This window comes from Scomber japonicus, chromosome 9 (assembly GCF_027409825.1).
Source record: "Scomber japonicus isolate fScoJap1 chromosome 9, fScoJap1.pri, whole genome shotgun sequence".
Lineage (NCBI taxonomy): Eukaryota > Metazoa > Chordata > Actinopteri > Scombriformes > Scombridae > Scomber > Scomber japonicus.
In genome coordinates, this window is record NC_070586.1 from 15,512,887 (window position 1) to 15,529,100 (window position 16,214).

Genomic DNA, 16,214 nt, shown 5'->3' on the forward strand with positions numbered 1-16,214 from the left:
TCAGTCAGTCACACAGGAAACTGACACTCGCCCTGACGCTGCTCAAAACTTCCTCAATTCAAGCAGCGCTGATGAGTTATCATGCACGGCCAAACACAGTCTAAACACACAAGAACTGATAAGACCCGACTATCAACTGTCTTACACCCTCAGATCAGACACGAAACTGTTTATTACGTAAATAAAGACACTGAAAAAGCGACAAGATGAGTCACACATCAGCAACATCAACCTTAAACACACAGTGCTGATATATAACCTGTGGCTGTCAGTCTCTGAGACAAATGTGTTCAGTTATTGTGGGCCAATTAAATATTAAACACCAATCAACCCCAACGCCCTGACATCTATTAATATTTTAGGTCCCTGTCAAAGCCCTCAAAAGCTCACCATTGACCTTACACAATGGAAATCATTAGTCTTTAATAGAGCGGTCGTGGTCAAAGGCGGCCGAGCTTGTAGACTCACTGATGTGGTCTGAGATGGACACGAGGCTGCCTGTCGAACCCAGACAACGTTGTGACAATCTGGCAAGTCAAGGGAGCGGCATGAACTTTACGTCGACTAAATTGCCATCTGGTGACCAAATTGATCCTCTCTCTTCTCTGATGTTACCTCAGGCTCCTGAAACACAGATAAAATCGGACATTTAGCCTTTAAAGCTGCTGCGACAGTGTTACACACTAATGTGATGACTATGTAAAGTGTTTGGTGTTTGCTGCAGCGGAAAAGTTTGCAGAAAAATACGATTTTAGGTTTTGGGTGTTACTAAAAAAGGACGTTGTGTTGTGTTTAGTTATACAGCGATAAAACTTCACGATATCGTTTCATTTCTTGGCTATAAAGGCTGCATTAGTTTTTATGCCTGCAACTTTTGCTGAAATTATACCTTTTTTTAATTCCTTACTTTTAGAAATATAAATAAGCTAACTGGGTTCTTTTTAAACGACAGGGTTGGTTTGCATTATTCTCCTGTCTAGCATCCATCCCCTACACTACAACCTTTATTTTCACTCAAAAAATCATTCAGATTGAAATGCAGTCTACACATACGCAGCCATATAAGCTTTGTCTAAATTAAATTTCGCCAAAAAAACAGGCAAAATTCAAATATAAATACAAATCCATCAAGACTGAATGTGACACTGGAAGCCAACTTTTTGTACTTGGAAGTTTTGGATAGATGAATTATGATGCCAAAAAGTATTTATAAGAGTTTCTCAGTATTCACTCCCACAGTACACAACTGTCTGAACTTATTTGACTGTTTAACTTGAAAAAATAAACACAACTTTTTTTGGGGAATTCATATCGACTTTACTCACTATGTTTTTGGCAGGGAGCATCTTGAATATTGTGTAAAAGCACAAATATTCACTTATGTTTACCTATTTTTGTCAGTACTATTAAACACTAATGCAGCAGAGCATGTTGTCCATCAGTCAAAAAACACCAACACTGGACTTTTATAGTTACCATGAAGCAAAAGCAACACAAACTTAAAAAGTGTCATGACCTTTTGTACACAATGCTCACTTCTCCTAGAGATTAAAGCCTTTCAAACTGTATAAATAAAATATAAACTGTTTAAATAATCATTATTTTTTAACCAAAACAGTGATATCTGTGGTATTAGAGGATCTTGTCTCTGTGGGACTAATCTGTAAGACATGTGGACTGCAGACGGCTTCCTCCGCTTTGTGTTTTGGAGCCAACAGCAGCATATAAACGGAGCCGAAGTGACCCATATCTGACCCAGTCCTGTTTTTGGATCAGGGAGTCCTTTTCTGTATCTGACAAACAGTCCAAATGTAGATCTCATTGACTCCCTGAAATCCCCATTGGCTCATTACAATGTCAACCAGTCCTTGGTCCTCCTCCCCGCTCCTCTTTTTATGTATCTTCAGCTGGGCGATGTTTCATACCACAGTGACTACTTGTTAGTAGCTATCCAATTTTTCTGATTAGGAAATTCTTTCCTCTCTGCTGTCTGCCTGGTTTTCCCATCCAGCTCTCTCTCTCTCTCTCTCCTCTGTTGCTCCCTTGTGAAAGAGTAAAAGCCGTTCTCTATGCTATTAAAACTCATGACCACAACTTCCTGACTTTCCCCTTCGACTCTCTCATTGACACACATGCATTCTTGTCTTCTGCCCCCTTGCCTCTGACTTTTTGCCAAGAAGATGAATGGCTTTAAATCTCCTCTTCACTTAAAAAAAAACACCCTCCCACCACCACCACAACTGAGCCTCCACATTACTACTGCTCTGCTTCGCTATTGTCACCATTGTCATAACAACACCAAAAACATGTGAGCTCCAGAAACTAGCTCAGGAACACTGAGCCAAAAATAGTATGTGTTTGTTTTTTCTGCTTCTTGTTAAGACATATTGCGGCTGTCATAAGCTTTGCCAGCCATGATTTCAATCTAAATCTGTTTTCCAGATTTTCTGAGGTCATGCTGAAACTATTCTTGCCCCTTTTGTTGGTTGCTGGATATTTTATTTAAGATTAGGAGAAATCTCTGTTGCTGGTTTATTTGTGACATGTAGCTTAAATGCAGTCTGATACAACAGCTGTGGGATATATGATACCGCCATTAAATGGTTATAATGATGGGTTTTTTTTATAAAGTACTGATTCAACTTTATGGTCACTTTGGAGGCTGTAGTTTGAGCTGCAGTTGTTTCTAATATTTTGTCCACCTCTTTTATATCAATGATGATTGACTAAATATTAGAAAGACCTCTCCAAAATGGCCCATAAAGTTTAATCAAAATCAAATCAAGAGTCAATAAAACATCAAAAACAACTGTTTCTACAAAGAAGTGAACATCATAACCTTCATGAAAGCAGGATTTAAAGCTTGGTCAGTTGTATTAGACTGCATTAGCCTTTAGCCAGGACTATCTAATAAAGTGGGTGTAGATTACAAAACATTAGGAATTCACTTTTTTGGGGGCAGATGGGCTGTACTAAAGCACTGCCTCTGTCTAGCCAGGCTTATGTGTGTGTGTGTGCTGATAGGAATCTTAACTGCTTGTTATGTAACCCTGTTTTATTAATACATAGCTATGCATTCTCCCATGTGGAGCCCAAATATGATTATATGTAGAGTTTCCATCCATTTCTGGTCATGATTGAGACTAGTGCTCTGGAGCATACACACTATCACTGCTTAGGAATAAAAATGCGCCAAATATGCCTTAAAATATCACATTTTTAATCCGTTTGGGTGGCGTTTAAGCCTTTATAAGACGAAATAATTGCTGCTGTTTCACATTTGATGTTGTCGGCAACATTTTTAAGCGTCATTTTGTACCAAACAGTCACGCTATCGACACATCAATGATCAGCCTACTTAGCTACCCGCTGCTGTCTGATTCCTGCCCGACTTTAGGAGCTCCTCTCTCGGCTTACCGAACCCGGGGACGCAGGCTCTCCGGTTCTCCTCCTCCACCTCCTTTTCTCCGTTCAGTCTGCACCTCCCGTTAACGGTAAACTCCTCTCTCTCCTTCGTCTCGCGCTCCTGTCGTTTGGCAACAGTCACTGGGGCGCGTGCGTCCAGAGGAGGAGAGCGCGAGGGATCCATCTGTTGTGGCGGAGCTCGCGGCGCAGCGGCCCCGGCAGGCAGCCAATCAGAGAGCGACCTTGACGCCCCTTTGTTCACACTGCGTGAGGAGATGAATGAACTCATGAGACAATAGAGGAGAGGACCCCCAACACAACACTACTCGGTGTTATTCAATGGAGTCCAAATTCACTAAAACTGCAAATAAAACACTACAACTTATTAAACTAAAGTGAAAGTTTTATTTGATAAAAAAAGGCATTTATACCTTAAAAGTGTAGTTTAATAACGTTAATCATTTAATATGTGGGATGTATGGAAGCTCACGTCAGCCAGCAAAAATAAAAAGATACTCTTGGCAAATCAAAACGACGATAAACCTAAAGGGAACTTATTTTTAACTGCCTGCGACCCTGCATCCTCATATGGGAACATTACATTTTGGGTTAGCTGGAGCTTAAACCTAGGGGCAAGCCTAGTAGCTGACAATGTATGCATGGGACTAAGCTCAGAGCCAAGGCCAGTCATTTTTTGGATGGTTTACTTGTGCAGAATTTAATTTTACTGCATTGTATGACTACTACAAACATTAGTGGTAATAGTGATTTATTTTGGTCTTTACTATTTTCCAAATAGAGTGCACATGGATAAAGAAGGCATTAGACGAAAAGAAAAACAAAAATATTGCATTAATTTTTATTTAACATTTCACTCAGTAACACTGTCTCAACTGAAGTTAGCAGCTGGTTGAAGATACAGGGCTTTTGAGAAAACATTTGGGACTGCCACCCCAAAAGCCACCCCCTAACTATGCCCCTGCTTACACTTCACGCTGCTTAACTTTGACCTATTGTCTTGTTCGTGCACTTTTTTTTGTGCCACCTAGTGCTAGCATAAGCACAATACAGTGTAAAAATCATTGTGAAAACCCGATGGCAGGCATCTTGGCCAAGTCAATCAACAGCCGATCCCCAGACAAAAGTGGACCAGGTGCAAAACCTTTCAAATTTTGGTTGAAATTTGTATATTTATGCTTAACCTTGTTTGTAGTTTGATATGTTGTACAAATGTAAATAATTTTAGCAATAACAACAAGCTAGGACACTGCTAATCAGGAAGTACTTGTTGAGGACATTGGGACTTTATTAATGTTAGTGTAAATGTAAGGAAATACATAGTTTTATACATTGGTGAATTATTTGTTAAACAGTAAAATAAACCCATTGTCCCCATTGTACAGGACAATATTATTTTCAAAAACGACTTCCTGTTTAAAGACGATGCTTAGTTTTTATACTTATCAGGTTCTACTTATCCCAAATATCTAGGTGAAATTACAAATGCATACCAAACAAAAGCTCGGGTTTCAGGAGGTTAAACCATGACCCTATTTTCCCATCTTGTTACTAAGCAACTAATGGGGACAATAGTTTTTGAGCTTAGTCCAGTATTGAGCGACAGTGCTGCAGCAATGTAATACCTTGGAGCAACTGTGTGCCATCAGTGTATGTCCACTAAAACTACTAAAGGCTCCGATTGTTATTATAAGTGTCTGACCATACAGAGAAATATTTTTCTTTACCCTTTGCCTGATGTGGTCTGTTTGTTATTGCTTCTGAACATTGAATTGAGTATTTGTATTCATTCTATATTGATAAGAAAACCAACATTAAAAAACAAACAAAAAACCCCCCAAAAAACAAAACAAAACACAACCTCCAATAATATAAAGAACCAGTCAAATGTTTGGACACACCTTCCTCTTTCCTTGAATGAGAAAGTGTGTCCAAACATTTGATTGGTACTGTACTTATATTTTAAATGAGGGCTGTTGCAGCAAAATAAGTGAATATGACAAGATATCAGATTAAAAGATTAATTTGAGGATTCTGTAATATTTGGTCAACCCAGAGTTGAACCTCAAATGTCACAGAATATGGCACAGTCAATGATGCCAGAGATGAGAGAGGTGAAAAAAGGTTGACCATTTACAAAACCTAAAAAAACTTGTTTGTGTTTTCCTTGATTTTCCATGTGAAAAAAATGAAGACAAAAGACTGCATTCATTCTGTAACATATTATTAAATAGTTTTAGGAACAAAGAATAAAACATTTTGTTGCTACAATTAGTTTACACAATTTCTCTTCCAGGTTGTTTAGCAAACTTTACTCCATTAAATATACATTTATTTATTTTATTTTTTTGTTGTTTTTACATCTATTTAAAGTTTCTCAGCTTGTTCTTTGATTTATACTGGTAATGTGTTAAAATGGACAGAAAGCAATGTTAAGAGTAAAAAAATACAATATGAAAAAGGTCCTAACAAACAAACCAAATGATTCCACCAAACCACGGATTTAAAATAGGATCAAAATGTATTTACTTTTTAAATAAAAGTACAACAAAATGGTGCGTTTTCCAGCATGATTTAAGATTAAAAGTTATAATTTGTTTCTTACAAATATTTGCTTGCAAAAACATAAAAATGATGTATAAAAAAAACAAAAACATTTAAAAAGATAAAACACTTAATACACAAAAGTATATTCTTCAGGTAGCACCCCCTTCAAAATAACTGAAAGGGTCTAATGTCTTTGTGTTACACCTTGTGGCCACCTTATCAAGAGCCATCTGTTGCTTAAATTGACTTGTATGTAATGCAAGCCTTTAAACCCTCAAGGTAGAGGGTCTGGATTTGTGAAAGATTTTGTTAAGTAAACCAATTCTATCATGACTACATGGGAAAAACATGTGTTAAGGACCATTAAATGAAAGACAAATCTAAACTTCAATCAGGAGGAAGCTGCTTTTAGGCACAGATAAAGACCTCCAATGCTCAGGTTTCTATGACAACTTTACTCAGCTGCCAATGACCAACAGGCTCTTACATAAGGTGGCCAGCCGAAGTCTTCTCCCGCATTCAGAAACATCAACAGTAAGAATTCCCGGGGAGGAAAACAGGTACACCAAACAGGAGAGGACACCAATACATATTTTCACTGCAGGACTGGGTTAGGGCTGTGAGGTGGGGGAATTAAAAAAAAAAAAAAAGTGTGAGGAGAGAGGATGTAAGCGCTGGTTGCATGAATATGACATGAATATGACCACTGTGCATTTAATTATTTTTACGTGTGCAGGCCATGTACTAACAGATTTCACTACGAAAGGTGCTGAAAATGATCTAACCTCCCTTCACCCCTATGAGAGGGAAGACCCCGACTTGTTCATCCCTTCTCACGGCGCAAGGTATCAGCCGATGTGCCTGTAAACACACTGCTAACTTAACATTGTAACACTGCTTTTACAGCTGTCCCGCTGCCAGTCCTGAGCACAGCCAACATTTAGACAATGATGGTGAGGTTTTAGATTTGTCACAAGCTAGCCAGGTCAACGACTAAGGCCCAAAAGTATTCAGTATTCAGTATCCAAGTGTTACAGTCACTTGTCTTCAGGTCAACAAACACAAACTGTTCATACTTTACTATAAATCTGGATAAGCACTCAAGGGGTATTTTAGAGTTTCAGGTTAGTGAATATTATCCACCATAATCCTGATGTTCTTGGCACCTTTTCATGTGCAAACAGTACTTGTAGTAAAAGGCCCTGACTTTTGAAATTCGACTCAACTGTCCAGTTCAATAAGTGTTTTGTGTTTAAAAGGAAAAACATGATATAAATGGAATGAAATAGTAGCAGCTCACATTTCAAGCCAGAAACTACCTTTAGGAAAAGCTACCTTCTCTAGGTGAGTTTCTAAAAGCACCGACTGTCACTGAGGCCAAGGGCAGGAGGAGGTCAATCGTCACAGCAATCTTAACAGGGCACGAACAAATAAACTAATAAATATACTTTCACTTTTGTGCAAGAGACACATAAACCTGCTTCAAACAATCATCAAACATCAACTTTCTTCTCATAAATAAATAAATAGGTTTAACACAAGAGACGTGAGGAAATTTGGGGTGAGATTTCAATCTAATCATGCAAAGTTCTTGATAGTGACAATTTCCAAAAAAGTTGAAAAGAAAACTTTTGGTATATGGTAATTGGTATGGTTTTTGGTTTAGTAAACATCTCAATCAGACTAAACATTTTTTTAGCTGTTAATTTTCTCATTGTGCTACTTTTTATTTCTATAAGATAAAAAATTTGCAAACTCTTCTGTGGTATTTTTTTAAACCACAGAATTTAAAAAACTAAGAAGTAGTATTAATTGAATGAAAAACAGCCGAGGCACACAGTGCAGTCAAATCAGAGTCTATCAGGGTGGCACAACTTCGTCAATAAGGTGCATTTGAGACTGAGGGATTCCTCACGTGCCAAATGTGCTGCCACAGCCTGAACTATAGAACAGGCATGACCAGTAACAACCATCAGCAGTAAACTACATATGAAGTGGGATGAGAGCGGGAGACATATGGGTGACTGAGGATGGGAGGAGGAGGAGGAATGTAAGGGAAAGTCAACACCATTGAATAAGTGAAAATTGTGAATGGCAAATTCTGGACGACAATCTAGAGAACAGAATGAGATCACCAACACCTTTGAATTTCCAAACAAAATCATCACCGTTACTTCTTTGCAGCAAATTGATTATCACAAATGGAAACACCAGGTGGGTTTGGACAATTGCAGGGGTGTATTATTCATGGTACAGTCTTTGTAGATCATATATTAACACTACAGCTAAAAACAGAGTGTGAGTGACGGTGTAAAACTGTGACGGATAATCCACACAGATGATCAGGGAGCTCTGCGACAGTCACAGGATCAAAAAACATTTAATTTTTTTTTTAAGCCCAGGACTTTTCTAATTTCTCTGACAAGGCCACATTTCAGCATTATTGTGTGCCATTACTGTAGCTTTCACAAACATACTGCTGTCATCACAACAGTAAAGGGATAATTGAGATTCAGTTATGTAAGTGCCTACACATATATTAGAAGAGACAATTCAGGTTATCAAATCAAAATCTGGCCAAATTCATTTTCTTCCATAATGAAGAAAATCAGGTTATGTCCCACTTGATTTGCCAAATGAGATGATGGTGTGTTCAGGAGGAGTTTGGGTCGTGTTAGTAAATGCTGAGTAATACTGTCACAGTAAAGAGATGTAAACGGGTATGTTAGTGACTTTTTGCCCTTTCTCACAGGGCATCAGGTGAATATCACCCCCTCCCCTCACCCCCCCAACGACATGATCTGACGTGATGTGCTGTAAATGCACATCTGAGGGGTGAGCTGTGGAGTGATATTCTTATTCTGAATCAGGAGGCAGAGAGTGCAAAAACAAATTTCACAATCACTGTGTGTGGCTAAGGGCACCTGACAAACCACTTCCATCAACCTACATGAACCCGACATGCAATAAAGCGCTCAGGCTTGTTTTGGAGAGGATGTTGGTGTGTGTCCATGTGTGTCCATGTGTGTGCGTGTGTGTGTGTATGTCTCTAACATGGTTGCATAACAAGTCTAGAGGCAAATGATTCATACAGAATTTTTGCATAATCCTTAATTGACATAATAGATTTTATGAAAATGACTCGGGCAGTACAAGTTAGCAGTGATTATGAATCAATTAATCATCAAACATTCAGCTTTGATTGTTTGACATCCATCTGTCTCTCTTCTGGATTAAAGTACACACACAAACCCGTGATCTCTTGCTGCATGTTGTACACACATGCATACACACCAACCACCTCCGCATGGTGACATCTTTTACAGCATGCTGTGAACTTGCGATGGCATGCTCAAAATAGCATAGTGGGAAGTGGGAAAAGACTGATACAAGCTAAAGAAAACACAAACTGACAAGGGTTGGTGCGTCACATTTTCTTCCACACGATCCCAAATCCTGCACCATTTCTGTCCTCCAATCTCCCATCCTTTTATCTTAGTGTACGATCCCTCGCTCCCCAAATTCAGCCAGATTTGGCATCTTTCAGCTCCAGCCCGTTGGCTATACCCGACTCTCCCCCGGTGATGTTCCACCCTCCCCTCCAATTCCTCCTCCCTTCACCGCATCCCCATGTCCCAGCCTGCTCCTGCAGGCTTCCCGTAGCCTCCCCCACTGATAGCCTGTGAAGGTGGGGCTGATGGGGATGTACTTGAAGATGGGGTATCTACGGATGAAGTCCATTCCAAATGGCAGGTCATAAGATCTCATCCCTTCCAGCTCTGCTGCACTGAGACCAGAGCCACGTTTCAGCTTCCTGAGGCCTCGTTCTTCGGGAGTACCTGAAGAGAAAGGAGGGAGAGATTAATTATGATATTAACATGTTGAACCTGATGAACCTTCCTGTTGCTTTAAAAAGGTCATAAACCTTTAAGAAGACAAAGAAATAGAAAGTCTTAGACGCGCTTTTATATAAATGTGTGTATGTATGTATGTATGTATGTATGTATGTATGTATAAAATACATCATTATTATTATTATAATTATCATCATTATCATTATCATTATCATCAGATTTTATATATAGTGTTACAGTACCATCAATATTATCTAAACCCTAAACATTTTAGCCCAAAGCATACTTTATTTAAGGATTTCTTTCTTTCAACAATATCACCAAGTGTGAAACAGAGTGCACTGAATGCCTCACCAGGGATAGTATTGTCCAAAATGAAAGCAACGGAGCCTCCGACAAACATGGCAGTGGTAAGGAGAACGTTCAACACCTGGTCAACCCCAACAATGCCTGAAAAAGATAAACACAACAACGGTCACTGACTGAAATATGTCTTTGCACTGGATCATGAGGATCAAGCATAACATTAACAAAGAAATCGCCTCATATGTTGGAGGATTTGCAACTGGAGCAGCTACAGTTGAGAAAGAGTTACATGTGGGTGTCTCTCCCTCCACTCACCTGTGACCAGCGGGTTCTGTTTGAGGTAACTCGGCAGCATCAGCCCAAAGAAGATGGAGAAGCCCAGAACAAAGAGGTTCCTGGAGGAGTTGAGGTCGATAAACTGCAGATTGGACAGTCCCACCGCCGTTATCATGCCAAACAAGGTGCAGAAAAGAGCTCCCAGGACAGGATCAGGCAGAGAGGCGAACAGGGCACTGAATTTACCCACAAGTCCTAGTAGCAGCATCATGGCAGCTCCATACTGGATCACACGTCTGCTGCCCACCTGGAAGACCAATCAGAGATCAGCAGGAGGTTAAGGAACCAGTGGGAGCGCGTCATAACACTTTGATAAACTCAGCTCCCTCTTTGCTCTGCCCCCATTTGCACATTCTGAGGATTCGGCATGTTAGCAGCCACCCAGAACCAGCTAATGTGGCAGGTTAGAGGACAATAAAATCATCCAACAGACAGTGTACGTTAGTGCTGACTTGTCATTCTCGATGTCTCCTGAGTGGAAGCACAAGTGCTGGATAACGGAGGTATTTGAGTATTGTCACTACATTTTCATTGTGGGTTTAAAAGCATTAAATAAAAGTACCGAGCTACATACATTTGATTTATTTTGTACCCATAAATTACATTCAAACAAGCATTAAATATATCTTATAGTTAATGCTAAACCCACAGCTGAACAAGACATAATATACAGTAAGTATGGATACTGATAATAAGTACTATCAGTATCCATGGTGACAGATGTTTCCATATCATGGTAGAGAGAGAGTGGAGACTGGGTGGAGACTGGTTTGGGGATTGTTACGTTTACTTGAGTTTATTTATTCATTTGCACAATTAAAGAATCATTTGCATTTTGTTGTATTTGATTTTCAAATGTTGATGATATTCTGGTGAGTGCTACAATGTTTGAAGTCTGCCATTAACTGTAATGTTCTTCGTTGCTGCTTTATTTATCACACCTATAATTTCTAAAAAAGGACATAACAAACCAATTGTAAAACTGTTATAACTTATTAAGTGAGTGCAGGGGAGGAAGGTGAAGAACAGACAACAACAGTAATAGCAGGTAAAGAAATGTAAAAACATCGTCATACATTCAAAAGAATAAAGAAGAGATTAATAAATGATGGTGTTAATTACCTTCGTAATACCCAGAACGCCTATATTTGGACTGGAGGAGGTTGAACCATTTCCTGTACCGAAAAGTCCATCCAGCACACAGGAAATACCCTCCACAAATATCCCCCTACAGACAGAAAATAAACAACCCAATTACAGAATCTTCCAGACAGTAAATTGCTCATGCCCATTTCTCGCAAACAGCTGGCATATTAAAGAGAATACGATAGAGTAGAAATGAAAATTACCTATTGATGGCATGGATGGGAGGTGGTGGAGCACAAGAGAGACGGGCGCAGGCGTAATAATCGCCAATCGATTCGATGATGCTGGCAACCACCGCGCTCATCATGCCGATCACACCTGCAGCTGTTACTGTAGGAAATCCCCACTGGACTGCAGAGGTAAAAAAAAACAAAACAGTGTGGGTTAAAACTGAGAAACAGCTGCATCTACACAGAGTATGTGGAAATACCTACGCTTTACCTCATAACCACAACTCCTATAAACACTGTCAGAATTTCAGACTTTACCTCTAAACTCCTTTATTTGATTGGATGACTTTCAGTGTGATTTATATCAATTATATCTGCCTCTCCCCTGACTATGTCACATTACTGAGTGAGTATTAATCTCCAAGTATCAGAATATGTGAAATATGGGCAAGTCTAGATCCAGGAAAATGCTTGTTGTAAAATCTGTACCAAAATGACAGTATAGCAATATTTCTGAAGCTTTTGTCTCTGTCTTCTGTCGCTTTTGTGTAGCACAAAAATGAACTGCAGTGAATCTGAAGTGTAAGAAAAGGTCCTGACACCTGCAGCTGCAACGATTAAAGCATAACAGGAGATGAGGCGTAACACTGACAACCCTCTTCTACAGCCAGTTTCCATAAACACACTTACATGGATATGGGATCTTGAACCACGGTGCAGCTGCAATGATCCCTTGACGTGCGTCTGTGCGGGCGTAGAAACCGTACTTGTCCTTCGCAGGTGGGAAAACGTCCGTCACAGTGAAAATGAAGCATAACAGCCATGAAACCAGGATGGCCATGATGATCTGGGTGTAAGAGAGATGAAAACACTTTTTAAAAATCATACTTTTAAACACATTTTAACATTTAAGCAGAGGTGTACACCGAGTGATTTTGGGCTGGCCTAAATGAAAGATGACCGACATGAAAGAAATGTGGAGATATCTTTGGTGGTGCCTCCAAAACGGTGATCCTAGGTCACACTGTGGGTGGGGTTCAAAGATGGCCGTGGTGACGGTCTTGCGATAAAAGACAACGTCAATGTGACTGCTGCTATGACCTATGTGTACCAACCAACCGATAGGAATGCAGCGTGAAATTATGTGGTGATCGACAATGATATGACTGGGATTCCAACAAAGAAGAAAATCTTGTGAAGGTGTGCCAGCAGAAGCCTTGTTTGGATAATGTGTCTTCCTGCTGTTATCATGGTGCCAAGAAGAAAGTGGCATGGACCTACGATTCTTGCTTTGCTTCACTGTTTACCACTATAGCAGCACAGGTGGATGACACTGGCTGATGACGTTTTCTTGTGCAATGACTTCTGTCGTGCCTTACGATTCAGTAAGTGTGATCATTGTACAGTCTATATATATGAAATTTGATGCCATGAATTTCATTAGACTCATGTCGCACAATAAAGCTTCCAATAAACTTGATAAGATAAGATAAGATATACTTAATAAATAGTCAAACTAAACGAGGACAAAAGTTGCACGGTCCATGGGACGACAACAGGAGGGTGAAGAATGTTGCATAATGTTTCCCAGGCTGTGGCATGTTGGCAGCCACAAGAGAGAGCCCCCACCTTAACATTTTTAGTGTAAGAAGTGACCCAATGAAAAAATAAATGAAAAGAGCAGTGGGATGACCTTTGGGGAGACAATTAAAAAACAAAACAGACTGATAGGTAACTTTAACAACACTGTGAGATACTCTTTGTCTGCCCAAACTTTTCATGCTTTAATATATCACCACCAGAGGGCAGAAAGAGACTGATTTACAGTCTTCACAATGGCATGCAAAGGGAAAACATCTTAACCTCCCAGGGAGAATTAGATTAGCTGTGTTGAATAATTTGTGACTTTGATGGGAACTCAGCTTGTATTGGAGCCACGGGGCCACTTGTAAAGAAACTTGAGGTCACTTCATTAAAAGAGAGAGCAAAATTTACAAAAGAGAAAGATTGCAGCTGCTTAAAAGAGAAAAAGCTAAAAAGGTATGTGTGTGTGTGTTTATGAGAAGATGTGTACTTACAGGGAACATTTTGAAGACCTGCAGCCTATAGGAGGTCCAGCCTTTCTTTGCTTTGTAGATCGGCAGAGGGAAGTGAACATTTCTTGCGTACTGGGAGAAGAGCAGCACCAAGAAGATAGTCCTGGAGACAAACAATTCTTAGTATCATTTTCAGAGTAAAGTGTTATTAAATCTTCTGAAAGGCTATGTGATTTTCAGCAACAACTTATCCAATATGAACATTGTTGCATTTCCTCCTGCCTGCATCTGACTAAGACCCTGGAGGCTTCAGAGCCAATCTTAACTGCATCCGAAAGAGCAAATCAGTGGCAATTACAAGCACATATCCTCTGTCCCTGTGGAGCCAGGGGGGAAAGGAGGCCTTCGAGCTACAGTGTAAACAGCCATGACACAGCAGGAACTGATGTCACGCCACCTGAATCACAGCTTTGAAGTGGATCATCCCCATGAATCATCTGCTGTGTCTTTATACTCTATGTGATTCAATAGGCTTTTTTTTCTGTCCTGAATTCTTTCTCAGACCTCTTTTCTGCTCATTCAATAAAGCCAAGAATATTCTGAGACATCTATTTTTTGCACAATCAGACTACTTATAGTTCCCTCTGTTAAAAATCTTCAAAGTTTATTTTGTTGGTGTAATCAAAGTAAATCAGTTGTGTGTAGAGAATCCACTACAGGCGACTATGTCCTCATAAACAAAACAAAAAAACCCTGAATATGACATTTAAAGTAAAAAACACTTAAAAGCACTTGGCTGTTTCTTATGTACAGTTTGAGTGATTTCCATTAGTGGCTTCATAGCAGAAAGAAAATAATTACAATGTTAATAGAAACTCATTTCCCACAGCTTTATACACTACAGTTTTCCATCTGTATGCTCAGTATGTTATTTTCCCCCAAACTATGGCTAAATGAACCTGCCCTGTTGCACTTTGACAATCTTTAACATACGAAGCAAACAGAGGTAGAATGGAGACATTTATTTCAGCGAGAGCAACATTTTTAGGATGTTTTAGTTGACGCCTGCATGTGAGTCTAGACTTACAGCATAGCGATGCCCCAGTGTTTTCCAGCCCTCTCCCCTGCAGCCTGGAAACCAGACAGGCCGATGAGGGCTACAGTGGGGGTGATGGTTAGAGGTCCGATGTACTTCAGCAGAATCCCGGGTAGACCCAGCGCCCCGATACACACCTCGACCAGAGACGACACGATGATAGCTCCTTGGATCTGACAGAAGAAGAAACAAATTTAGAGATGGAAAAAGGGTACAATGAAACAAAAAGTTTTAGATACAAATCAAAAGGTGTCTCTTCCCAGGTTAGATTTCACCACATTTCTCTCACGAATGGTCAACTTTAGTCTCAGACAGCCCAAAAAACGCACAGTGTGAGAGGATCTTTAGACATTGCTACAGGTTTTAAGTTATTTTCACTTAAAACTTCAACTTTTATCTTAAGTTTAAATATACAAAGCCCATTGTAAAAGGTGCAGACTGCGAAGGATACAAAAAAAATGCAGACAAAAGCAAATTTTAATTTAAAAGCATATTTTCAATAGTTACAAGATTACATGAAAGACTTCTAATCCATAGCTAAATAATAGTAATAGAAAATCATAATATATATAGTCTTTTCTTTATTGGAGATGAGCTTAAAGAGTTAGTTAAAGTGTTTATTTTTAATCTGACAATTTAGACTGGAAATCGTGTTTGTGCTCCTGTCTGGATCCGTCTTTATGTTCTCTTCTTTGCCTTTCATCACCGGCACTATCCTCCTGCTCTCAGCCCGTCGATGGTCCATTCAACAATTGGATTCAGTCTGATTGAGTTTAGTCTCACTTATACGTCAGAAAAAGAAACCATTACTCAACTAGCTTACGCAAACCGAAAAGGTTAATGCAAATTAGCAGCTCCTGTCACAGAGAACCAAGCCCTGCAGCTATAGACAATGTTCTCATCTGCCTTTCATGCCATTCCAACTCCATTTGAGGGCTAGTTTAAACATGAGCTTAAGAAACATCAGTTATTCAATACTGTTGTATAAAACATTGCACAAGGTGTTAATAGTACAGTTGAATAACATCACGTGCTAATGTTTACTATGGATTCATCTTTCACCGCCCAGAGCAAACATCCTGTCTTTGTTTTAAAAGGAATATCTTTTAACTGTTTCAGATGTGTAACCAGTTATCATTTTCCCCGTTTCACTTTCAAGAGTGTGTGTGTGTGTGTGTGTGTGTGTGTGTGTGTGTCTAATTTCTCTTCCTGTGTCTCACCTCTCGTATCCTTGGGTGCCAAATGTGCTCAGTGTGGAAGAGCTCTGTGCTATTCATTTCTGGAACCACTGTTCATCGAA

General features: G+C 39.6%; 1 protein-coding gene across 2 annotated transcripts in view; it reads right to left on the bottom strand.

Moving 5' to 3' along the window:
* Positions 1 to 4,221: 4,221 nt before the first annotated feature.
* Positions 4,222 to 16,214, bottom strand: part of slc23a2 (solute carrier family 23 member 2) — a 39,916-nt gene continuing 27,923 nt past the window's right edge. For both annotated transcript variants that reach the window (XM_053324588.1, XM_053324589.1), the window contains exons 7-15: positions 16,135 to 16,202; positions 14,906 to 15,087; positions 13,861 to 13,981; positions 12,473 to 12,629; positions 11,816 to 11,963; positions 11,589 to 11,694; positions 10,446 to 10,713; positions 10,179 to 10,274; positions 4,222 to 9,809 (exon numbers count right to left, since the gene is read on the bottom strand). In XM_053324588.1, the coding sequence (XP_053180563.1) occupies positions 9,532 to 9,809; positions 10,179 to 10,274; positions 10,446 to 10,713; positions 11,589 to 11,694; positions 11,816 to 11,963; positions 12,473 to 12,629; positions 13,861 to 13,981; positions 14,906 to 15,087; positions 16,135 to 16,202 (1,424 nt within the window). In that variant the 3' untranslated portion in view covers positions 4,222 to 9,531. The remainder of the gene's footprint in view (positions 9,810 to 10,178; positions 10,275 to 10,445; positions 10,714 to 11,588; positions 11,695 to 11,815; positions 11,964 to 12,472; positions 12,630 to 13,860; positions 13,982 to 14,905; positions 15,088 to 16,134; positions 16,203 to 16,214) is intronic.